Source organism: Sorex fumeus, unplaced genomic scaffold, assembly GCF_029834395.1.
Source record: "Sorex fumeus unplaced genomic scaffold, SorFum_2.1 ptg000043l, whole genome shotgun sequence".
Lineage (NCBI taxonomy): Eukaryota > Metazoa > Chordata > Mammalia > Eulipotyphla > Soricidae > Sorex > Sorex fumeus.
Window position 1 is genome coordinate 28,252,408 of NW_026606100.1, and position 26,011 is coordinate 28,278,418.

At 38.9% G+C, this 26,011-nt stretch overlaps 1 protein-coding gene and 1 pseudogene across 2 annotated transcripts in view; one reads left to right on the plus strand and one right to left on the minus strand.

Annotated features, from left to right (window-relative positions):
• Positions 1-26,011, minus strand: part of HPSE2 (heparanase 2 (inactive)) — a 652,320-nt gene that overhangs the window by 237,348 nt on the left and 388,961 nt on the right. For both annotated transcript variants that reach the window (XM_056120796.1, XM_056120795.1), the window contains one exon: positions 13,012-13,183. In XM_056120796.1, the coding sequence (XP_055976771.1) occupies positions 13,012-13,183 (172 nt within the window). The remainder of the gene's footprint in view (positions 1-13,011; positions 13,184-26,011) is intronic.
• LOC130029994 (uncharacterized) lies at positions 5,571-5,801 on the plus strand (annotated as a pseudogene).

Here is a 26,011-nt window from a genome sequence, read left to right on the forward strand (position 1 = left end):
TGATATCAAGCATTAAAGGGTTTGAAATCACTATTGGTGACTATAGCTATAGTGACAAGGCCAAGCAGATTCTAATGGTGACCTGAACTTCACAAGTATTGCCCAGCAGTGGTTGTGGTGCAGAAGTGAAGAAGACCTGGGCAGTGGCTTGTATTTCATGTTCACAAGTGTCCAGAAGAAGCTGTGGCACCATGCAGGCCTGGGTGAACATGATAACAACTATAGCACCAAGGTCAAACAGACCTGGACAGTAGCCAGGGGACTGGGGTAATGAGTGGCTTCCAAGGCCTGAAGTACCATGTTTGAGTGGACTTGGTTTCTGAGCAAAGGTCCAAGGTCACGAGTGCACAGTGGCAACCCAATTTAAGAACATCTGGATGGCAACCACAATTTTGAAATCACGAATGTCAGGTGGCACCTTTGAATCAAGTTCAAGAGAATCTGGGCATCAACCAAAAGCTAAAGGTTGCATATGCCTATTGGTACCTGTTAGTCCAGTTTGACCGGGCCTGGGTAGTGACCAATTGTGGTTGTGCAAACCTGGGAGGCAATGAGAACCCATCCCAGGGGCTTTAAATGGAGGCTGGCGCCTTAAAGAGAATATTCTCCAGGGCAAGCAGAAATAGATTCTGACAGCAAAGACTTGCTGATAGAGGAACACAGCAGGAAGTGGGGACTCTCAGGCCATGAAAGGTACCATGGATAGTTTTTGCCTATAGAGATTTGGTCTGCTTTTAAGCAATCAGATAAACTCTGAGAGTCCTGTCCGCTAGGATTTAGCATTCTTGATCGTTCTCTCACAGTGCCTAGCTAGCTTAACATTTACTAGGGACAAGGGGGCAAGTAATTTTTAAGAATTTACTTTTTTTATTAGTGAAACACCATGAGGTACAGTTGTAAATTTACAATTTTTTGTGCTTGGGTTTCTATTATACAATGATCAGATACCCATCCCTCCACCAGTGCCCATTTTCCACCACCATGGATAATATCCCTCCCACCCCCATCCCCCCATCCCCGCTGCCTCTGTGGCAGGGCAATCCCCTGTGTTCTCTCTCTCCTTTTGGGTGTCGTGGTCTGCAAAAGAGGCTTTGAGTGGCAAACAGGTTCAGTCCATAGTCTACTTTCGACATGCATTTCCCCTCCTGGGAGGATCCTCCAAACATTCTTTATTTGGTACTCCCTTCTCTATCTGAGCTGCCCTTTCCTATAGAATGCCCGGCTGGCCACTAAGCTATGGAGTAATCCTCCTGGTGTTAATCTCAGCTATTCTTGGGTATTAATCTCATATTTTGTTACTTTATATCCCCCAGATGAATGCAATCTTTCCATGTCTATCCCTCTCTTTCTGACTCATTTCGCTTAGCATGATACTTTCCATGTTGTACCACTTGTATGCAAATTTCATGACTTCATCTCTTCTAACAGCTACATAGTACTCCATTGTGTAGATGTACCAAAGTTTCTTTAACCAGTCATCTGTTCTTGGGCATTCAGGTTTCTTCCAGTTTCTGGCTATTGTAAAGAGTGCTGCAATGAACAAACAAGTGCAGATGTCACTTCGACTATACATTTTTGTCTCTCTGGGATATATTTCCAGGAGTGGTATTGCTGGGTCAAATGGGAGCTCAATTTCTAATTTTTTGAGAATCGTCCATACTGTTTTCCAGAAGGGCTGAACCAGTTGACATTCCCACCAACAGTGAAGGAGTGTCCCTTTCTCGCCACATCCGCAGCAGCATCGGTTGCTTTTATTCTTTTGAATGTGGGCCAGTCTCTGAGGTGTGAGATGGTATCTCATTGTGGTTTTGATCTGCATCTCCCTGATGATTAATGATGTAGAGCATTTTCTCATGTGCTTTTTTTGCCATTCGGATTTCTTCTTTGAGAAAGTTTTCTGTTCATTTCATTGCCCCATTTTTGGATGGGGTTGGATGTTGTTGTGGAGTTTAACCAGTATTTTGTATATCCTGAATATCAACCCCTTGTCAGATGTGTATTCGGCGAATATCCTTTCCCATTCTGTAGACTGTCTTTGTATTTTAGTCACTGTTTCTTTGGAGGTGCAGAAGCTTTTTAGTTTAAGATAGTCCCATTTATCTATCTCTGTTTTCACTTGCTCAGCCAGTGGCATGGCATCTTTGAAGATACCATTAGCTTGAATGTCATGGAGGGTTTTGCCAACTTTGTCTTCAATGTACCTTATGGTTTCTGATCTGATGTTGAGGTCTTTAATCCATTTTGATCTTACTTTTGTACATGGTGTTAGGCAGAGTTCTGAGCCCATTTTTTTGCATGTAGCCGTCCAGTGATGCCAGCACAATTTGTTAAAGAGGCTTTCCTTACTCCACTTCACATTTCTTGCACCTTTATCAAAGATTAGATGATCGTATAATTGAGGGGAGATGTCAGTGTATTCAACCCTGTTCCATTGGTCTGCAGTTCTGCCTTTGTTCCAGTACCATGCTGTTTTAATTATTACTGCTTTGTAGTACAGGTTGAAGTTCGGGAGGTTGATTCCTCCCATTTTCGTTTTCCCAAGAATTGCTTTAGCTATTCGTGGGGGATTATTGTTCCATATAAATTTCAGGAGTGTTTGCTCCATTTCTTTGAAGAATGTCATGGATATCTTTATAGGGATTGCATTGAATTTATACAATGCTTTCGGTAGTATTGCCATTTTGACAATGTTAAGTCTCCCGACCCATGAGCAGGGGATATCTTTCCATTTCCTCATGTCCTCTTTTATTTCCTGAAGTAGCGTTTTGTAGTTTTCTTTGTACAGGTCCTTTACTTCCTTAGTTAAGCTGATTCCTAGGTACTTGATTTTCTGGGGCACAATTGTGAACGGGATTGTTTTTTTCATGTTGCTTTCTTCTCTCTCACTGTTTGCGTATAGGAAAGCCATGGACTTTTGGGTATTGATTTTATAGCCTGCAACTTTACTATATGAGTCTATTGTTTCTAGGAGTTTTTTGGTGGAGGTTATTGGGTTCTCTAAGTATAGTATCATATCATCTGCGAATAGTGAGAGCTTGATTTCTTCCTTTCCTACCTGAATGCCCTTAATATCTTTTTCTTGCCTAATCGCTATTGCAAGTACTTCCAGTACTATATTGAACAGCAGTGAAGATAGTGGGCATCCTTGTCTCATCCCTGATCTTAGAGGGAAGGCTCTCACTTTTTCCCCATTGAGGATGATGCTTGCTGTAGGCTTGTGGTTAATGGCTTTAATTATGTTGAGGAAGGTCCCCTCTATACCCATTTTGGCTAGGGTTTTCATCATAAAGGGGTGCTGGATCTTGTCAAATGCTTTCTCTGCATCTATTGATATAATCATATGCTTTTTATCTTTTCTTTTGTTGATATGATGGATTATGTTGATTGATTTCCGAATGTTAAACCATCCTTGCATCCCTGGGATGAATCCTACTTGGTCATGGTGTATGATCTTTTTGATGAGTAGTTGGAGTCTATTTGCTAGTAGTTTGCTGAGGATCTTTGCATCTGTGTTCATCAGGGATATCAGTCTGTAATTCTCTTTCTTTGTGGTATCTCTGTCTGCTTTTGGTATCAGGGTGATATTTGCTTCGTAGAAACTGTTTGGAAGAGTTTTTGATATTTCAATTTTGTGGAAAAGCTTAAAGAGGGTTGGGAGTAAGTCCTCTTTAAAGATTTGGAAGAATTCACTAGTGAATCTATCCGGGCCAGGACTTTTGTGCTTGGGAGACTTTTTATTACCATTTCAATTTCCTTGATGGTGATAGGTCTGTTCAGGTATTCCAGGTCTTCTTGGTTCAGCCTTGGGAGGTGGGACATAGTGAAAAAACTCAATGAAATAAATGCCTCCCGAAAAATACTTTACCCAGCGAGACTCTCATTCATAATAGAAGGAACAACACACAGTTTCACAGACAAACAACAGCTCAGGAACTTCATAGACTCAAAACCATGGTTACAAGAACAACTAAATGGGCTACTTTAAGGCAAGAAAGGCCCCTCAAATACACCAAATTTCAACAGAACAATGGGACAAAATCCCATAACAATAATCTCTCTCAATGTCAATGGGCTAAACGCACCAATTAAAAGACATAGAGTGGCAGGATGGATTAGAAAATTGAACCCAACATTCTGCTGCCTGCAAGAAACGCATCTCAATAGTCAAAGCAAACACAGACTCAGAGTCAAAGACTGGAAAACAATCCTACAGGCAAACAGCTCCCATAAAAAAGTTGGGGTAGCCATCCTAATATCAGACCACATCGATTTCAGAGTGAAGAAGGTCATAAGAGACAGTGAAGGCCATTTCTTATTGATCAAAGGATCTGTACAACAGGAAGAACTTACAATAATAAATGTATATGCACCTAATGAGAGACCAGCAAAGTACTTAAAACAACTACTCATAGATTTGGAAAAAGACATCAATAGCAACACAATACTAGTGGGAGACTTCAACACCGCTTTGTCACCTCTTGATAGATCAACCAGACTCAAGCTTAGCAAGGACATACTTCATCTGACGGAAACAATGGAAGAAAGGGACTTAGTAGATATATACAGGACACTTCATCCACAAAAAGCTGAATACACATTCTTCTCAAGTGTACATGGAACATTCTCCAAGATAGACCACATGCTGAGCCACAAAACATGCCTCCATAAAATTAAGAAGATAGAGATTGTATCAACAATCTTCTCAGATCATAATGCGCTGAAATTAGAAGTAAATCACACACAAAAACAGAAAACTAAACCAAACACCTGGAAATTAAACAGTGCACTATTGAACAATGAGTGGATTAGACAGGAAATCAAAGAGGAAATCAAAAGATTCCTAGAAACGAATGAAAATGAGAACACGAGTTACCAAAACTTATGGGACACAGCAAAAGCTGTGTTAAGAGGAAAGTTTATAGCTCTACAAGCATTCCTCAGGAAGGAGGAGCGAGCCCACATAAGTAACCTAACCTCACAGCTTAAGAGCTTGGAGAAGAACCAAAAAAAGGAGCACAACCGGAACAGGAGAAAGGAAATAATAAAACTCAGAGCAGAGATTAACGAGATGGAAACCCAAAAAACAATCCGAAAGATCAATGAAACCAAGAGCTGGTTCTTCGAGAAAATTAACAAGATCGATAAGCCTCTAGCAAAACTCACAAAGAAAGGGAGAGAGAAAACCCTAATAAACCGAATCAGAAATGAAAAGGGGGTCATTACAAGAGAAACTACAGAAATTCAAAGGATCCTCAGGGAGTACTTTGAGAAGCTTTATGCCACGGAACATCAAAACCTCGAGGAAATGGATAAATTCCAAGAATTTACTTTTAGAAGACTACACTACTAGGTCACAGCAGAGCCTGGAAAGCTACCTGTGGCATATTCAGTATGCCAAAAACAATAATGGGTCTCGTTCCCCTGACCCTGAAAGAGCCTCCAATATGGCAGCATTGGGAAAGACGAGTAAGGAGAGGCTGCTAAAATCTCGGGGCTGGAATGAATGGAGACATTACTGGCACCCGCTAGAGTAAATCAATGAACAACGGGATGACAGTGATACAGTGATACAGTGATACTGATAGGTACGATTTCTATAGTCTATCACTAGAGAAGTTTCTCTGATCGTGTAGGGCCCCCGAAACCATGAGGAGGAACCAGAGCATCCTCTCCTGAGCGTGAAGCTAGTTCCAAGTACTGCTTTTACAACTGCCTTTCACCATTGATTCTTTCACCATTCTTCTCTTCCCTTGGGAGATGGAAGTGGGAGAGGAAGAGGGAGAGAATGTAGTCTGAGTGGTTTCTTAATTTAAAAAAAAAATTACTTTCAGAACTATTCCGCTGGAGAGTACACTAGCTTTGGCAACAGCCAGATTGTGAGAAGTTAAGATCATTCATGTCTTGCCTCTGACCCCTTTTTATACCCTAGATTCCTTGCCTCCATTTCCAGTTTTGTAAGTACAGGACAGTAGGACTGCAGTGTGAGAAGTTCAGCATAATCTCTGGCCCACCAGCATAAACATTCCTCACCTTCAAAATATCTCCCTGGTTACAGCTTGCCACCTTAAGGTAGTTTTTTTGGTTTGTTTTGTTTTAATGGAGTTGCGTCTGTCACCAATCTGAGCTGGTAATGTCCTTTTCTCTATTTTCTCCCTTGCTATGAAATCTTTGTTTTTCTGGGCTTCAGGTCAACTTCGGTGTAGACTGACCTGTGTTTTGGTGTAGATCTGTCACCATCATAGGCAGATGTTAGCACGGTTTCTTCCTATTTGGTCACCTTTGTCCCATCCCTCCATTAGCTTTTGTTTGGGAAAGATTTTAATCCACAATTTATTTGAATGATAATTTTCTAGGGTAGAGTATTTGTGACTGAAAGTTATCTTTGAAACTGTCATCCCACTATTTCCTTGTTCTTAGAGTTTCTGCTGCAATAGCTGATGATAGCTTGATTGGGGTGCCTTTGTATGTTATATCCCCCCCGCAGCCTTTAATATATACTTCTTTATTGTTGAGTTTTGATAATTTAACAATGATGTGCCTTGCATTAATTAAAATAGAGTAAATTATGAAAATGACATTACTCATTGATGTGGAAATATTAGGAGAGAAAGATACATTAAAACATTGCTTTACTGCAACCTGGTGAAATCATTCTGAAAAGAAATTTGGCAACAAACATAACAGCCATAAAAATTATCATATACTCTGACCCAGAAAACCAACTTTTTGGAATACAGCCCAAGGATGTAATTCAAAAGAAATAAAAAACCTATTTGTATAAAGATGTTTATAGCTGTGCTATATATTACAGACAAAAACTGGAAATTGTCCAAATACCCAACAGTGAGGGAAACACTTAGGCAGACTTTGATACATTAATGCAATGGAATATTTTATTACTATTAAAAATGAAAAATATGAGAACAATGCATATGTATAGAAAGGACAATAAAAAGCAATGAGTAAAAATGCAGAGCTCAAATCATGTATTATAATGATCACAGCTATGTAAAATTATATCTATATAACAAGGAGGATTGAAAAGCCTACACAGCTGGTAATTTAGAGTGCTGACATTCTTTATATTGTTGGTTGAGTTGCTGGAAATGTTTATGTGTTTCGAGTTATATTTTACTTTATATACTTAGTATATACATATTAAGAAAGACAGATCTCCATTCTTTTCCCAGAATACATAAGAAAAAACATACATATCAGTACCTTTTCCTTCCCAAAGTGGTTTCTCTAGTCTCTTGAGTTGTCTTGGCTTTTAGATGTGTGGAAATGTGGACCCTATCACTTGCCATTAAAGTACCTAGTCAAGTGTTTGTTCCTCTCACTACATGAGTTCAAATTTGTTGATCTATACAAAGAAAACCATGCATGTACTTATATTTATACCATGGACACCATCTGGGATGCTCTGACTGTTCTTCTTATACTTATTCTTATATTCTTAGAAGCATCTCCTCCTTTCAATCTCAGACAAAGAAAAGGACTTATTCATTATCATATGCTTCCCTGGGGAATGGCACCTGCATTTTATGGAAACCAGCCCCTTTGGACTCCATTTATTGTAAATTTAAAAGATTTTTCACTTTGGTAAGTCTTTTATTCATTAGCATCCATATAGCACTTCTCTTCTCCTGGGTAAGTCTCATCAACATAGAAACCTATCCTCCCATCTCCCACTTTATAGGGGATAACACCGACACTTTCTTCATCTCCACCATTTCAGTTTTCTTCCAACCTCCTTGTAACAATTTTCCTAGGTGTTATTGTATACACCCTCCTTTGAACTTCTCAATCTGCTTAGTCTTGTTTGTTTGTATTGTTCTGGGGTCATACTCCTGGTTCTGTGCTCATGATTATTCCTGGCAGAGTTCAGAAGACTATATGGGGTCCTTGGAATGAAACCTCGGTTGGCTGTGTGCAAGACAAGCACCCTATCCACTTTACTAAATTGTGTTCTCTTCCCACCAGTTCAGTGAATCCTGTTTCTCGAGGGGACCAACAACCAGGTCACTGACAGAATTCAATGACACTTCTCTCCTCCTATTATTGAGATCCTGCCTGGTCTCAGCACTATCAATGCATTGAAACTCTTCTTTTGAAAAGTGCTTGCCATAGAGGCAGGCTGGGGGTGGTGGTGGCAAGAGGGATATGGGGGATATTGGTGGTGGGAAATTTACACTGGGATGGGTGTTGAAACATTGTATGACATTGTATGACTAAAACTGATCATGAAAGCTTTGTAACTGTATCCCACGGTGATATAATAAACAAAACAAAACACCTCTTTTTATATTTTTTGGTTTGTTTGCTTGTTTTGGTGACACCTCAACCTCTTAGTTTCTTCTTACAAATGACAGAATTATCTTTTCTCACATTTTCAAATGTGGGGTTTCCTCTGGGTCTCTTACTTTGTCTGTGCTTCTCCCCCACTTCCTGCTCTCCCTCTAATTCTCTCTGATATCTTTCACCATGACCTCAAATACCATTTGAATGATAATAAACTCCAGAAAGAATATCTCTAACAAAGTTCTTGGTTTCTACACAAATTCATTTACATACTTGACATTGCCATTTAGACTCAAACATAATAAACAAAAAGTGAAAACTTCCTAGATAGCTAAGGGATTCTACACACTTCCAATAATGAATTGATTCATTTTACATTTTGTTAAAAGAGTTAAAACTTAAGTCATGATTTTCTTTACCAGAACAAGCTATTAATTAAGTTTTCCTATGAAAGCAAAAGACTACCCCACCCATCTGGTTATTTACATATCCTTGTATCACAGTACCATACACTTATGTAGTATATCAAGTCGTATGGATTCCACCTCCATAATCCATTCCATGGCCTTCACCCTAGTCCAAACTTCATTGTTCTGTCTTTGTACCTCTGCAACAGCCTTCTTACTGATTTCCTTGCTTCCTCTTCCATCCACTCCCACACAATATATAGAGCATATTGTTAAAATTTTTTATAAATAAGACTATTTCCATGTTTAGCTTTAAAACACTTGATATCTTTCCTATTGCACTGAGAAGAAATTCTAAGCCCTTCATAGAGTCTATGTGGCCCTATATAACATATCTACTAATTCTCTAGTTTTAGGTTCTATTACTCTGCCCCTCTCGGAGAGCTCGGCAAGCTACTGAGAGTATCTCGCATGCATGGCAAAGCCTGGCAAGCTACCCATGATGGATTCGATATGCCAAAAAAGTGTCACAATGGAGATATTACTGGTGCCTTCTTGAGCAAATCGATGAACAATGGGAGGACAGTGACAGTGACCTTTCTTTAGCAAACTAAGCCATTTTAATGACCTTCGCACATATTTTCTATAACACAATGGATAATGTTTAATTCTTACTTTAATGAACTATTATTTATCTTTCAGATTACACTTAAAATATCATTGTCTAGTGTGCTACTTACTTACGAATTTTTCTGTGATTTTCTAACTTAACCATATCTTCCACTTATGGTCATTCATAGCACCCTGTTCTTCTCTTTGGTATTGTCTTATTCTTTATTTTATTTTATTTATTTTTTATCAGACACCCATCCCTTCACCAGTGCACATTTTCCACCACCAAGAACCCCAGTATGCCCCCCATCCCAACCCTCCCCCTGCCTGTGTGGCAGATGATTTACACTTTACTATCTCTCTCTACTTTGATTACACTTAATATTTTGACAAAAGACCCTACATTATTATTTGGAATTTTCACCCAACAGTCAGACCTGCTGAAAAGGCATCATTAGATAATTTATTTTCTATTGCTGATTATGATAAACATATAATGTCATTTTGGACTTCTGATATTTTAGTAATTAATTCTGGAGGGATTTCTGCCAAAAGCTGCTGGGTCCTGAGATTGGTTTATGTGCCTCTGGGATCATGGCCATTTAGGAGCTCGATAAGTAGCTGAAGGAGCTGTTTGTGGGTGGCAACTCGGGGTCTCGTTGGGGCAGGGAAGAAGGGCTGGTTCCACCCCCTATCCTGTGAGGCCCCGCGTGTCTCGTCACTGCAGGTTTGTACCTGGCTGTCCAATAGGCTCTGAAAGATGGTGGCCACCATGCCGCCAGGGGATATTGTCTTCTTATTATTAAGATCAACTTATTATTATCTGTATTACTCCTATCATATTACATATCCTATGAGGGCAGAGAGATTATCTGTTGTTAATACTAACAGTTCCAAACATGGTACCTGGAACATACCACTTGCCCAAGAAAAATTTGCAACAATAATGAATGGGTAACTCAGCCAGAATCATACAACTGGAAAAACATTTTAAGTCCCAGAAGACTACATTAGTAACATCATTAAATAAAAATTATTATCCAAAACTACAACTATGTGAACTTAAATGATAGTTGCTGGCATCTTAAATATCTGACAGATGAACAAAACTCTACATGTTTTTCTTATTCCCTAATTACAACTCAAAATGAAACCAGTATCTTCATCTCCAACACACACACACACACACACACACACACACACGCACAAACTCCAAAGTTCAGTGTGTGGAACCAAAATCATTAAATTGCTCCAACATGACTGAATATAAGGAGAAGCTGTGTTTACCTACTTCTAAGATGACATAAAATCTACCTCAAATTATTGCTTAATCTACCCAGAAACAAACTTGAAACTCCATATGAAATATGCTTTCCCTAACCAGGAACAAAATTCAGTATCCATGCAAAAAGAAAACAGAGAAATACTGTCACTAAGGAAAAATAACAATTCAATGCAATATGCTGTAATCAGACTTTGAAGCTACAGGACTTTACCCTGGAGTATGAAGAGGAGTTTCCCCAACACTTGGCACTCCAAACCTCCAATCCTATACTTATAACACTAGAAGGGAGGAAGACACTATAGGATATAAAGTAGGATCAGTGTCACCAGCAGGAACCATTTTGATGACTTCTCACAACTTTGGTTAGTAGCACTGGCAGAAGCCATATGGTAGAACAAACTTTTCATACTAACAGACCCTCAGGCTATCCCTGAGGATACCTACTTCTCTAACCCTAGTAAAAAGCTAAACTAGCTGGGGAAAGCCATATGGTAGTAAAACAGACCCTACTACGCTCACCTGACTTTCGGCTTGCACATTATATCCCTATAGCCAGCAAGCATGCGATCAATGTGCTAATGCACTGTGCTCCCTCACCAGTCCCTGGCCAACCAGAGTTTGTTCTGAGTGTATTCTCCATCACCAGCTGAGACTGAGCCTCATCCCTGACCCAGACCCAATCCAACCTGGGGCCCCCAGTAGACTCCCAGATCTGTGTGACCACAAGCCGTAGTGGTGGCTAGGCATTTTTTACTACAAAAACTCTAGTTATGTCTGAGGTCCACTTGATTCTTCACCACAGCCCATGCTAGTTGGGCATCATTGTAACTCCCCAGGCACCATGCAGACTTAATGAACCTTGGCACCTCAGTTGCTGTCACCCTTGTGACTGTGAATCCCCAGCTACAGCCCACTCAAACATAGACCAGGCCCTGACCCACTCAGTCTTCATGCATCAAAAGACATAGAAAGGAAAGAGGAATTTACTTACACTGATAAATTGAAAAAGAAAAAGTCTGAAAATAAACTAGAATACAACAGAGTTACTAAGCAAATTTTTAGAGAGAAAAGACTTAAATTTATATTTCAGGCTGCCATAATGTTAATCCATCTGCCTATCTAAACCTTTAGTAATGTCAGCTATTGTTTACTAGCTCAAACCAAAACTCATCCCCCACAAAAGGGAAGAGAGAGTCACAAGAATCATCCCGCCACAAGGACCATAAGGACAGCTGTCAAAGGTCTGGCTTTCCTGGTACATCTCTGTTTGTGCTGTCATGAAATTTATCTAATATTATGTGGTCTGTGTACTTTACCCCAAAACATCTTTCTCATCTTTGAATTTTCAAAAATAATTATATGCATTACACAGTAAGACATAATGCCACCCACATAAAAGAACTGCCTCAGTCCATACTATGTTCTAGAAGAATTCTCAACTCTCCCAACTGTTTTCCTGTTCCAGTTGCATCTCCAATTTGAGTACTGGATTCAACATTTTCATGCTTTTACATGCATTCTCTCAGACACTTCCTCTCATTCTGTGTAATGCATCCAACCTGCATGAACATTCAATTTATTCAATCTGGGCCTTGCCCACAAGCAACACAGTGCCTCATCTATAACCAATGCTTTAAAATGAATATTAAGATTAAGTAAAAAATAATGTGCTAAAATTTCTCCAGGATATCAGATAATAAATTTATTAGTTAAATTATATTTTATAAGTATTTGTACTATTTTGTAACTTTTAAACTAGTTCTACTGGCCAGGATTTTATCATACTTTGCTTCTTATAAGAGACTACAACAACACACAAGGGAATATTTTACTTTTCCTTCTTTTTATATACCTCCAATATGAGCCTTTACAGTGATGCTCAGGAGCCCAAAGTTCCCACATTATGTGGCCCAGCAGTTCAGTGCACTTCTAGGTGCTAGGGTCCTCCAAGGCCACCCTGGTAGCACTCATATGCCCTTCAGGTCACATTGACAATGCTAAGGGAGCCACATAGTGTAGGAATCACACCAGGGTCTTGTGTTCCACCCTTTGAGTCATTTTTCTAGCCCAATAATACTTTACTTTAGATAAAAGTTAAGATAATTATGTTATGCGCTAAACCACGGCGCCATGCCTTCCCAGGAGGGAAAGGGTGTTGCTCCCTTCTGCCTTCCCCGCCCCCCCCAGTAGCAAGGTGGCCACCACCTCAGAGCTTATTGGATAGCCAGGTATGAGCTGGCAGTGATGGGGCAACTGCAGTCTCATATGGGAGTATGGGAGTACCCACCTTTAAAAAAAAAATGTCTGTTCTTAAGACTTGAAGTAACTAGGAAAAGTGCAAATTACAAATTAATTTACTACATTTAATGAATAATGTTATAAGAGCAGCTAAATAATCTGACCTACCCGTCTAGGAGGGTGATGACATTCTTCCTGGGCCGCCCAATATTAGGGCCATACAAGCTGGCTCTGGAGTAAATCCGGATGGGCTGCAACAAGCTCTTCAGCTGGATGTAATCCTTCCCCAACTGGCTGCCATTGACTGCACGGCCATGCATGGTCCGATAGTTATTTGGCTCTAGATTAAAAGCAGACATGCAAGTCAGAGTTGAAAAGGATGAGGCTCTGCCAACCTTTTCCTGTCCACAGAACTCTCTCCCTTTCTCTAACATGAATAAAATAACACAAAGGGCTGTGTACACTAGCTTGACTTGAGGAAACATCCAAGTTAAAAAAAAAAGTATAATGCCATCTTACCACTGTAATCCTATTTTTTTGATACCCCTGGTCCTCATTCTAGACATTAAAAAAATAAAGGGTACAATGAATATTGCACGCGGCCAACCTGGGTTTGATTCCCCCCGCCCCTCTTGGAGAGTCCGGCAAGCTACCGAGAGTATCCCGCCCGCACGGCAGAGCCTGGAAAGCTCCCCGTGGTGTACTCAATATGCCAAAAACAGTAACAAGTCTCACAATGGAGACGTTACTGGTGCCCGCTTGAGCAAATCGATGAACAACGGGGGGACAGTGCTACAGTGCAGTGCTACAATGAATATAGTGGAGGCAATTTGGTGAAAGGAATGATAGAGTAACTTTGTTCCCATAAACATCAATAAACACTTATACTCTTGAGAATGTTAAAAAAAATTTCACCAAAGATCACTAATCCATGAAACAGACTGTACTGATTTTCAGGTTATATCTTATAAGGTATTAAATAGTATGTCTCTTATTCAAGTCCATGTAGTCAAACAGTAAATCCACAATTCAAGTCCACTCAGAACTTAAGAATAAGACTATATTTGGAAACAGGATCTTTGAAGATAAATTAGTCAAGATGAGATTTTATGGGAATAGGGTAGCACTGTCCTCCCATTGTTCATCGATTTGCTCTAGTGGGCCCAGTAACGTCTCCATTGTGAGACTTGTTGTTACTGTGTTTGGCATATCGAATACGTCATGAGTAGCTTGCCAGGCTCTGCCGTGTGGGTGAGATACTCTTGGTAGCTTGCCGGGCTCTCCAAGAGGGGCAGTATGCCCTAAATTAAATGATTAAGTGACTGATGTCTTGATAAAATTAAGTGGTGGGTGGAGGGGGGGGGATTAGGGAGGGGGAGGGGGAGATAGAGAGATTCTGATACATAGACGTACAGAAAAGAAGACCAAATATCAAGGGAGCAAAATTTGGAGGGATAGTAACAGTATTGCTAGCAGCTATAAGAAGCTTGGGATAGATTCTCACTGTGCTTTCAGGAGTAATCAATTCTGCCATTGCTTTGATTTTGGACTTTTGTGATCCTAAATAATTAGATAATAAATTTTCTTTACGCCACTGAGTATTTGATAATTTGTTATGACTTAATCATAGTTTGTTGGGTTTTGTAAAATAATATAAATGGTATGGAGGTTTTAAAGAGATACTCATTACACAGAAAAGTTTGAAAAGCCTTAATGTTCAATGATCTCAAAATGACTGAATAAAATAACTTTGAGCTGAGCCACACCCCAGTTTCTGTTAACTTGGTAGTTCTAAAAAGCAAAATCATTAAAATCTAGCAGTTTTCCTGCTATGGGTAGCCAATGTGATTTGAAATAAAGCACATTCCCCAAGGGAATGTGCTACCTTGAGGTTGTAACATTAGTAGGAGGAAGCAATAGACCAGTAGACTTTCAAGAAATTTAACAGAGAATTTGGGGATTAATACAACTACCATGGGCTTTGGTAAATCCACACAAATCTCTGCTAGTCTGGAAGGCTGTGTGTGCTCCAGAGAGACTGGAGAGGGCACTAGTTATCCATGCATTCTCAGATGAACGTGAAACCTAGTCCGTTCAGAATGTAGTCCATAGAAAGCACAGCAGAAGGTGAAAGTTGGCAAGATGTGTAAAAAGTCTGAATTTTTAATGTGTCTCCCAACTCACACACAGATTCACTGGCAAATGATAGATGTGGTAATGGTTTCATGCATACACAATCTCTGATCAATCATTATCTTACCATTAAGCTATGCTGACTCAGGGACAGCCCCTAGAAAACTGGCCTTAAAGTAAAGTAAAGTAAAGGCCCTCCCGTTGATCGTCGATTTGCTCGAGCGGGCCCAGTAACGTCTCCATTGGAGACTTTGTTGTTACTGTGTCTGGCATATCGAATACTCTCGGTAGCTTGCCGGGCTCTCCGAGAGGGGCGGAGGAATCGAACTCGGGTCGGCCATGTTGGCCGCTTGTAAGGTGTACACCCTACCCGCTGTGCTATCACTCCAGCCCTTAATATGTATGGTAAAACATGCAGTAGTCTTTTTTTTCCTTTTGGGTCACACCCGGTGATGCACAGGGGTTACTCCTGGCTCTGCACTCAGGAATTACTCCTGGCGGTGCTTGGGGAACCATGTGGGATGCTGGGAATCGAACCCAGGTTGGCCGCATGCAAGGCAAACACCTTACCCGCTGTGCTATCGCTCCAGCCCCATATAATATATTGGGTGAGGGAGAAAGCTCAGGTGGCAGAAAACACACTCCTTATGTATTTGAGGCCGTGGGTTCAATCTCCAGAACTACAAGTCTTTCTCTCCCAGAGCATCCAAACACTGTAGGCCCTGGTGGCCCCTGAGCATCTCTCTGTCTCGGCACGACTGGCTGTACTGACTCAGTACTGCTGGGAGTGGCCCCAGGTCCCCAGGCACTGATGAATGTGGGTTCTATTAAATAAATATTTTCTTAAATTAAAAAAAAAACTTGTGATAGCTTCGGCTACATGACACAAAAAAAGGGACTACAAAGTTAGTCTAGGTACATTATTAAACAAACAAAAAACAACACACACAACCTCTGGGAAGGAAATACAGAAACAGGAGTTGTTCTAACTTTATCTGAGATGCATAGTTTTCAGCAACAAAAATTATAACAGACCAAGCACTAGGAAAGTATAACTAATAAATAGGAAAAAAAGACCATCAATGGATGCTGTCTCTTAGAAGAGGGCATCAAAACTGCTACTGTAATTATGTTCAAAGAAAAAAAGAGAATAATAAATAATTAGAGTATGATTGTGATCTAGCAACTAAATAGAAAGAATATTTTTTAAAAATTATTTTAAATTAAAAATCAAGGGACAGAGAGATATTACAGGGTGAAAGGCACTTACTTGCATATAGCTGACCCTGGTTTGATCCCCTGTACCCTATATGATCCCCTAAGTACTACCAAGAGTGATCCCTGAGCACAGAGTCAGGAGTAAGTCTGGACATGGACAGATGTGGCTCCCAAACAAAAAAAAAATCAAATGGAAATTTTGAATGATAGTAACAGCTGAGTATTCATCAGAAGACAGTGGGATGATGGAGTCAAAATGCTGAGTTAAATGGTCAACTGAGAATTCTATAGATAGCACATTATACTTCAAAACTGAAAGCCAATTTAGACATTTTCAGAAAACAGAGGATGAAATCTGTTGTGCAAGAATTATAAACACATTAACTTAATTATATTAAATTTTTTAATGAAAAAATTAGGAAATTGAGTTCTTTAGGTTGAAAACACTAGATGATGACTCAAAATCATACCACAAAATACATTAAAACAGTAAACAATTAAATAATGGTGGCATAAAGATAAATTATAAATCTGTAGTGAGTCTTATTATATCTACAGATCTAATATCTATAATGGCACAAAGGAAAAATAAATGGATTTTCATTGGAGCAAAGATTTTATATATATATAGCACTGCACTGTGGCACTGTCCTCCTGTTGTTCATCGATTTGCTCGAGTGGGCCCAGGAACATCTCCATTGTGAGACTTGTTGTTACTCTTTTTGGCATATCAAATACGTTACAGGTAGCTTGCCAGGCTTTGACATTCAGGCGAGATACTCTCGGTAGCTTGCCGGCCTCTTCATTTTATATATATACATGGAATTAAGTTAATATGACACTAAAGTGTATTGCAATGTGTTAAGATGTAGTATAATATGAAACTGCTAATAAAATAATAAACAAAACAAAAAAGTAATTAAAATGGTACCTTAGGTAATATCTTCTACACAAAAGGGCACTTAAGATGATACAGAGGAACATAAAGTCTATGAAATAAATAGAAAACAGCAAGAGAGCAAAGGAAAATTCAACCATATCAATAACTTCATTAAATGTAAATAGTATAAACATTCCAATTTTAAGTTGGAATTAATAGCAGTCTGAATGAATAATTAATATACAACTAAAGAGTCATGCATTAGACTCAGAACATGAATATATTGAAAATCAAGGATGAGAAAACACTATGTCATGTTAATAGTGACAAGAGAATTGATCTGAATGTAGCAATATATATTCAACAGGTTTGAAGACAAAAAAAAAGTGAAACACTTCATAAAGATAAAAAATAAATGTATCAGAATTATAGAGCAAATATAAACATACACACACTAACAACAAAAATAAATTAAACAAAAGTTGAAAGAAAAATAGAAAATTCAGCAGGTCTAGGAGACTTCAATATCATGATTTCAGCAACAGAACAGCTCAACAGATGATCAATCAGCAAAAATACAGAAGACTTGAAGAACACTATCTGTGTCCATGCAGGACTGACACCCCACCCAATAAGGACAGGTTAGATATTCTTTTCTAGTCTTACCATTCAGGGAAAGACATATGCTAAGCCATAAAGCAAGTCTTGTAAATGTAAAGGATTAAACCATATGATATGTGTATCCAAACCTCAACAGAATTAAACAAGAATTCAAAATAGAAAGAAATTTGAGAAATCTATAAATATTTTAAAATTGAACAATTCATGAGTCAGAGAAGAATGCACAACGTAGAATAAAAAAATATTTTGAACAGTATAAAAATTAAAATTTGATGTATGGATAACACCAATTAAAATATGGATAATATCGAAGGCCCGAATCTATTAAAGAAGTAATAAGAAGACTTAAAATTACAATCTTCTCTGCAACAATGTCAAAATAATTAGAAAACAAGACATAAAATGGAAGAAAGTACTTACAGAATAGAACTCTGATAAAGTATACAGGACTATTACACATACAAGCAAATTTTAAAATTTTACAATAAGAAAACAATCAGCCAACTAAACAATGGACCAAAGGCCTTAATATACTCCCCATCAAAAGAAGATATATAGATAGCAAATAAGCATGTGACTGATGTCATGAGGGAACACAAATTAAAATGAGAGACTGGACCAGAGACACAGTTCAATGGACTAGAGTGCATGCTTTATATATGAGACCCAGGTTTGATTCCTGGTACCATATGGTCCTCCAGGAACTGCTGAGAGTGACCTCTGAGCAGAGTCAGAAGTAGCCAAGAACACTACCAGGTGTGACCTCAAAACCAAAAGAAAATAAAAAATATAAAATGAGATGCCACCACACACTTAGTAGAATGGCCAAAATCCAGAATAAGTATAGCACCCAAATGCTAAACATTTTAAGAGCAAGAGAATTCTGTTTTATTCTTTGCTGGTGAGGATGAAAAAAAATAGTTTGATTGCTTCTGACAACACAAAGCATTCTCTCTCCATAAGATCCAACAACTGTGCTTCTTGTTATTTATACACATACAAACACAAAACTCATGCACACACATTACCTGCATATAGATATTTACAGAATAATTTATAATTGCTCAAACTTAAAGGTAACAAATACATCCTAAAAAGGTGAATACATAAACTGCTATATCTGGAAAATAGAATTTCATTCAACATTAGAAAACAAGATGCTCTCAAGTTTTAGAAATATGTGGAAGAAACGTAAACTTGTATCACTAAGGGAAAGAAGCTTACTGTTAAAAAAAAGCTATATACTTTATGATTTCAGCTATATAAAATCCTGGACAAAGCAAAAGATCAGTGGTTGCCAGAGGTTGGAGAGAGAAGACAGGGCTAAACAAGCAAAATGGTATTTTTAGTGCAGTGAAACTACCTAACACTACTTTGTTTTTGTTTTTATTTATTTTTATTAAAAACACCGTGATTTACAACATTGTTCATTATACAGTTGTTTCAGGCATTTACCGTTCCAACACAACTAGGATGATCTTCCCTCCACCAATATCCTCATTTCCCTCCCATCCCCAACCTGCCCCTTTAAGCACAAAACAAATTTACTTTATGTCACTTTTTCCAACAAAACTTTAAGAGGTGGTAAATGGAATGATCAGAAAATAAATCAGTAAGAGCCAATTTGTGATTGCTATATATTAACCTATGTAAATAAGAAAAATAAAACCCTTTAGTAAGATATAATAAAATACTTATTCTTGTTTACATAAAATAGGTTCTCAACTCTGGAATTTAAAGTATATTACACTTAAATTTTATATTAGATCTAATATTACTTTATACACATGAATTATACATTTGTCCAAACCCACAGTATTATGCAACTCAAAAGTAAACTTCAGATTTCCAGTGACTATGATGTATCCGTACAAGTTTGTGAAAAGTACCACTCTGGCAGAGGATATTAATCATAAGGGAGGTTGTACATATGGGGAGGCAAGTGATAAACAGGAAATATCTGTAGCTTCTTGACTGAACCTAACACTGCCCAAGAAAATTTAAAAGAAAATTTGAGAACACAAAAAGACATTAGGGATACAAACATATAAGGAAAGCAATGTGATGACAAAGAGAAAATCTAGTTGCAAGCCAAGGAAAAGGGGCCCAAGAAGAGGTCTGCCAACCAGATATGCAATAGCTCAGTCTTTGACTTAAGTCTCCAGAACAGTGAGAACAGTAACTTTTGTTGTTATGAAAAAAGGGGGAAACGGATGCTTATGAGGAAACATATAGAAAGATCTTCAGCCAACACTTCCCAGCTGAAGAAGAATGAAAAGGAGAAGAAAACTAGACCCAAAGAAAGAAGTTGAAATAAAAAACTAAGAATTCAAGTGGCAATTAATACTATTTTTAAAAATAGGTAAAAATCAATGAAACAAACATTAGCTCTTTGAAAAGATTAACAAAACTGATATAACTTTAATCTAGACTGACCAAGGAAAAAAGAGATTATAAAAATTAAAATATGAAAATACCATGACAGTGCCACAATATTTTAAAAAGAAATTAATATGAACAACATTTTGAAATAATTTAGAAGTTTAGATAAAATCAGAGTTATTGAAAATAACACACAAATGATTAACTCAAAGTGAATAGAAAATCTAAATAGATTTTGAATAGAAAAAGATACACAATAATTAAAAATATTTCCAGAGAGAGAGTTTCATAGCTGGAGCACATGCTTTCTATGCAGAAACCCTGGATTTAATCTTCAGCACAGAATTGTCCACTAAGTATTTTTCAATTCACTTATAAGGTCAATAGTCCCCTGATACCAAAGCCAGATACACACACACACACACACACACACACACACACACACACACACAAATCCCAACAGAAAATATTCTATATAAACATAGATTTTAAAATCTACAACAAAATATTTGCAAACTTCATCTATAAAAGTATGAATATTATACACTATGACCAAGTAATATTTAAACTAGGAATGTGACAATTGATTATCAATATCCAACATAAAAACCATATTGGTTTTAAAAAAAGCCTGACTCACAAATAAATCTTGGAGGAGAGAGCAATAAGCCATAAATATGCCTCCACACCCTGAGCCAGGCTGAGTTCATCAGGGTGCCCCGAAGGAGGGCAGGAGAGTCCACTACCCACCCCAACAGAGCCCCGGCAGTCAAAAACCTCCAGAATTCAATTGCTGCCATGCTCATGGGCCATCTCCACAGGCTCAGGAAAAGCCCTCCACATATGAGACGGAATATGCTGAAAAAGTCAGTTATGCCCATTTTGTGATCAAAATCTCCAGCTTATACAGAGCTCACAGAGAGAGAATGGGCCACTTCCTCCCATCTCCCTGTTCTTCCAGGAGCCTGGCTGTCATACCCATGACCTGCCTCTGGGCGCCATAGAAGTTCATTAACAGCCAAGATTCAGAGACTCACAAATAAATCTCAGAAGAGAGCAACAAGCCATAGAGATGCATTTAATTCCAACTACATTGCCCCATTAAAATTTTTAGAATTCCTGGAGCGACGTCTTACATTCTATACCAGTGATATACCAAGAGTAGCACACCACATTTGATAGGGTATAAAGTAGAAGGCAACCTATCTCAATCAAAAAAATACATATATTAGCACATAAGGCCCAACCTAAAATAACATGTTAGTAATATCTTATACAAGGGCTTAATGGCTCCAAGGTGAGATTCAACAATTTTCATACACTTTCCTCTAAGGAAACCTTTTTGGATCATTTTTAGCAGATAATTATTAACAAGCAATACCAAATAAACAATTTAGAAGCTGCCTCTGGGGTGGTCTTGGGTGGTAGTAGGAAAATTTGAAATAATGATGGTGGTAAGGTGCTGGTAGTAGATTTGGTGTAAGAATATTGAATGTAGTGAATTACTGTGAACAACCTTATAAAAATAAGTAAAAAGTAAAGTAAAGGCCCTCCCGTTGATCATCAATTTGCTCGAGCGGGCCCAGTAACGTCTCCATTGGAGACTTTGTTATTACCGTGTCTGGCATATTGAATACTCTCGGTAGCTTGCCGGGCTCTCCAAGAGGGGCGGCGGAATCGAACTCGGGTGGGCCATGTTGGCAGCGTGCAAGGCAAACGCCCTACCCGCTGTGCTATCGCTCCAGCCCCTATTTTATATATATATAAATAAATAAATTTTTAAAAGATTAAAAATAAAATAAAAGCCCTATCATCTCAACAGATGCAAAATAAATAATTGAGAGCATACGACAAAATTCCAATACGTATTACTGATAAATACACTAAGCAAACTATAAATAGAAGAGCACTTATTTCACCTTAAGATTATATCTACCATAATCCTACATACTACTGTTTAATCCTCTCCCAATTGGATTATTTCAGCAAGGCTAATAAAAATCTAAGTACTTAATCCTGGAGAATTAGCATTAAGAGGTGAAATTCCTGCCTTGCACAAGCAAGGCCAGAGTTTGATCCCCAGCACTGGAAGAACCAAAGGAGACATAAAACCCTACTATTTGATAGTGAAATATTCAAGTATTATGATTTTGAATATTGATATTGAATATTCAATATTGAAATATTAAAATCTTGGAATCCTACCAAGATTGATAACAAGACAAGGTTTCAGTGTAATTAATCAAAGAAAATAAATAAAAAAGCAACTGGATCAGAAAATAACTGAAACTGTCATCATTTGCAGAAAAAAAATCTCATCTACAGAGAATCCTAAAGAGCTTACCACATATTTCACTGTCATTGTCACTGTCCTCCCGTTGTTCATCGATATGCTCGAGCGGGCCCAGTGACGTCTCCATTGTGACAATTGTTACTGTGTTTGGCATATTGTATATGTCATGGGTAGCTTGCCAGGCTTTGCCGTGTGGGCAAGATACTCTCGGTAGCTTGCCAGGCTCTCTGAGCGGGGTGGAGGAATCGAACTCGGGTTGGCCATGTTGGCTGCTTGCAAGGCAAACGCCCTACCCGCTGTGTTATCGCTCCAGCCTACCACATATTTAGAAAAAAATATTACATAAAAAGTTCAGCAACGCCCCCGAGATGCCTGAAGAGAAGCAGTTTTGAGCGTCTGCCCTGCCCTCTTCACTCCTGACGGCGGCGCCTATCTCATCTTAGATCCAGGTCAGCACAGCTGCTGGCTTGCGACCCTGGGACCTCCATCTTTCCCTGCAGGACCCCAGGTGTCCCCCGAGATGCCTGAAGAGAAGCAATTTTGAGCGTCTGCCCTGCCCTCTTCACTCCTGACGGTGGCGCCCATCTCATCCCAAACCCAGGGTTCTGTAGAGGCGTGGCCTCCTCAAAAGTGGGTGTGACCTCAAAGTGGGCGTGGCTTAATTTCTGGCGGGCCAACGCTCACGCAGCCGCAGGTTGTTTTCCCATACTAAGGAACCTAGTCCCCAAGGAATCTAGTTCCCAACCTACTCAGCAATATGAAGAAACAAAGAAAATCTCCAACACAAGGGGAGAACAACGAAAACAATCTAGACCATTCCGACAATAGAGCTCACCTAAGGGACCTCTCTGACATAGAATTCAGGTACGAAGTCATCAAGATGTTCAATCAACTCAATGAAACAGTCAGACAGACAGCCAGTAATACCACAGAAAAAATCGACAAATTACGAGAAGAAATGAGAGCAGAAATGTCACGATTAAAAGATTCCATAGATGAAATGAGAAACCCAGTTTCTTCTCTTAAAAATAGAATGACCACAGCTGAAGAGAGAATCAGTGACCTGAAAGATCAGCTGCAACAAGCCAACACGCAACAACAAACAGTGGCAAGGGACCTCAAAATGGCTCTACAGAGAATCAGAGTCCTAGCAGATGATTCCAAGAGGAACAATATTAGAATCATGGGACTACCTGAACCTCAGGGAAACAATCCCAACGAAAAAAACACCGTCAAACAAATCATTGCTGAAAACTTCCCAGAGCTGCACAATGCAACCATTCAGGTTCAAGGAGCCCGAAGGGTGCCAGCTAAAAGAGACCCCAACAAAAACACTCCAAGACATATCATAGTTAGAATGCTTGATACTGCCGATAGAGACACAATACTGCAAGCAGCAAGAGCAAAGAAGGAAATCACATACAAAGGAGCATCCCTTAGATTCACAGCAGACCTATCAGAGGAAACCCTACAAGCCCGAAGGCAGTGGCGAGATATAGTCAAAAAACTCATGCTTCCCCAAGAATACTCTATCCGGCTAAACTCTCCCTCAAAATCGAAGGAACGGTACACTATTTTATAGATAAACAGCAACTCAGGAACTTCATAGACTCAAAACCAAACCTAAAGCAAGGCCTAAAGGGGCTACTATAAGAAAAGACAAACCCTACAACCACAACACACCCGCAAAGAAAGATGACACAAAACCCCATAACCATTCTCTCTCTCAATGTCAACGGTCTAAATTCACCAGTTAAGAGACACAGAGTGGCAAAATGGATACAGAGACAGAACCCAACATTCTGCTGCCTACAAGAAACTCACCTCAACAGCCAGAGCAAACACAGACTCAAAGACAAAGGATGGAAAACAATCCTGCAAGCACACAACTCCCTCAAAAAAGCTGGGGTGGCCATACTAGTATCCGACAACATTAATTTCACCTTGAAAAAGATTAGAAGGGACAGTGAAGGCTATTTTCTCTTCATCAAGGGATACGTACAACAGGAAGAAATCACACTCTTAAATGTATACGCACCTAATGAGGGAACAGCTAAATATTTAAAACAACTGGTAACAGATTTTAAGGAGGACATCACTACCAACACAATAGTACTTGGAGACTTCAACATCGCCTTATCACCTCTGGATAGATCAACAAGAACAAAACCCAGCAAGGAATTATTGACTTTGAAAGAAGTAATAGAAGAGAAAGGGCTTATGGACTTATACAGGGCTTTACACCCCAAAAAGAAAGAATACACATTCTTCTCCAGCACGCACGGAACATTTTCCAAAATAGACCATGTGCTAGGACACAAAACATACCTCAACAGAATCAAGAAAATAGAAATAGTATCAGCCATCTTTTCAGACCATGATGCACTGAGGATAGAAGTGAATCACACAAAGACACGGAGAACCAAATCAAACACCTGGAAATTAAACAACTCGATGCTGAACAATGAGTGGGTCAGGAACGAAGTCAAGGATGAAATCAAAAGATACCTGGAAACAAATGAGAATGAAGACACAAACTACCAGAACTTATGGGATTCAGCAAAAGCTGTATTAAGGGGAAAATTTATAGCTCTGCAAGCATATCTTAAGTCGACAGAAACGATGCACATAAACAATTTGACCTCACAGCTCAAGACCTTAGAAAAGGATCAACAGAAAGAGCCTAAATCAGGCAGAGGAAAGAGATCATAAAACTTAGAGCAGAAATCAACGACATGGAAAACAAAGAAACAATCCGAAAGATCAATGAAACCAAGAGCTGGTTCTTCAAGAAAATAAATAAGATAGATAAACCACTAGCAACACTCACAAACAAACAGAGAGAGAGAGAACCCTAATAAATCGAATCAGAAATAAGAATGGGGATATCACAACAGAAACTAAAGAAATTCAAGAGATCATCAGAGACTACTTTGAAAGTCTGTATGCCACGAAACACGAGAACCTGGAAGAAATGGATAAATTCCTGGATTCCTACCATCTCTCAAAGCTGAATCAAGAAGATATAGAGTACCTGAATAGACCTATTCACATCAAGGAAATTGAAACTGTAATCAAAAGTCTTCCCAAAAACAAAAGCCCAGGCCCAGACGGATTTACTAGCAAATTTTTCCAAACATTTAAAGAGGACCTATTGCCAATTCTTCTCAAGCTTTTCCAGGAAATTGAATAAACAGAAACTCTCCCAAACAGCTTCTATGAAGCCCGCATCTCTCTAATACCAAAAGGAAACAAAGACACCGCAAGAAAAGAAAACTACAGGCCAATATCCCTGATGAACACGGATGCGAAGATTCTCAACAAAATACTAGCCAATAGAATACAACAACTCATCAAAAAGATCATACATCATGACCAAGTGGGATTCATCCCAGGGATGCAAGGATGGTTCAATATTCGGAAATCAATCAACATAATCCATCATATCAACAAAAGAAAAGATAAAAATCATATGATCATATCAATAGACGCAGAGAAAGCTTTTGACAAGATCCAGCACCCATTCATGATGAAAACCCTTGCCAAAATGGGGATACAGGGGACTTTCCTCAATATAGTTAAAGCCATCTACCACAAACCTACAGCAAACATCATCCTCAATGGGGAAAAACTGAGACCCT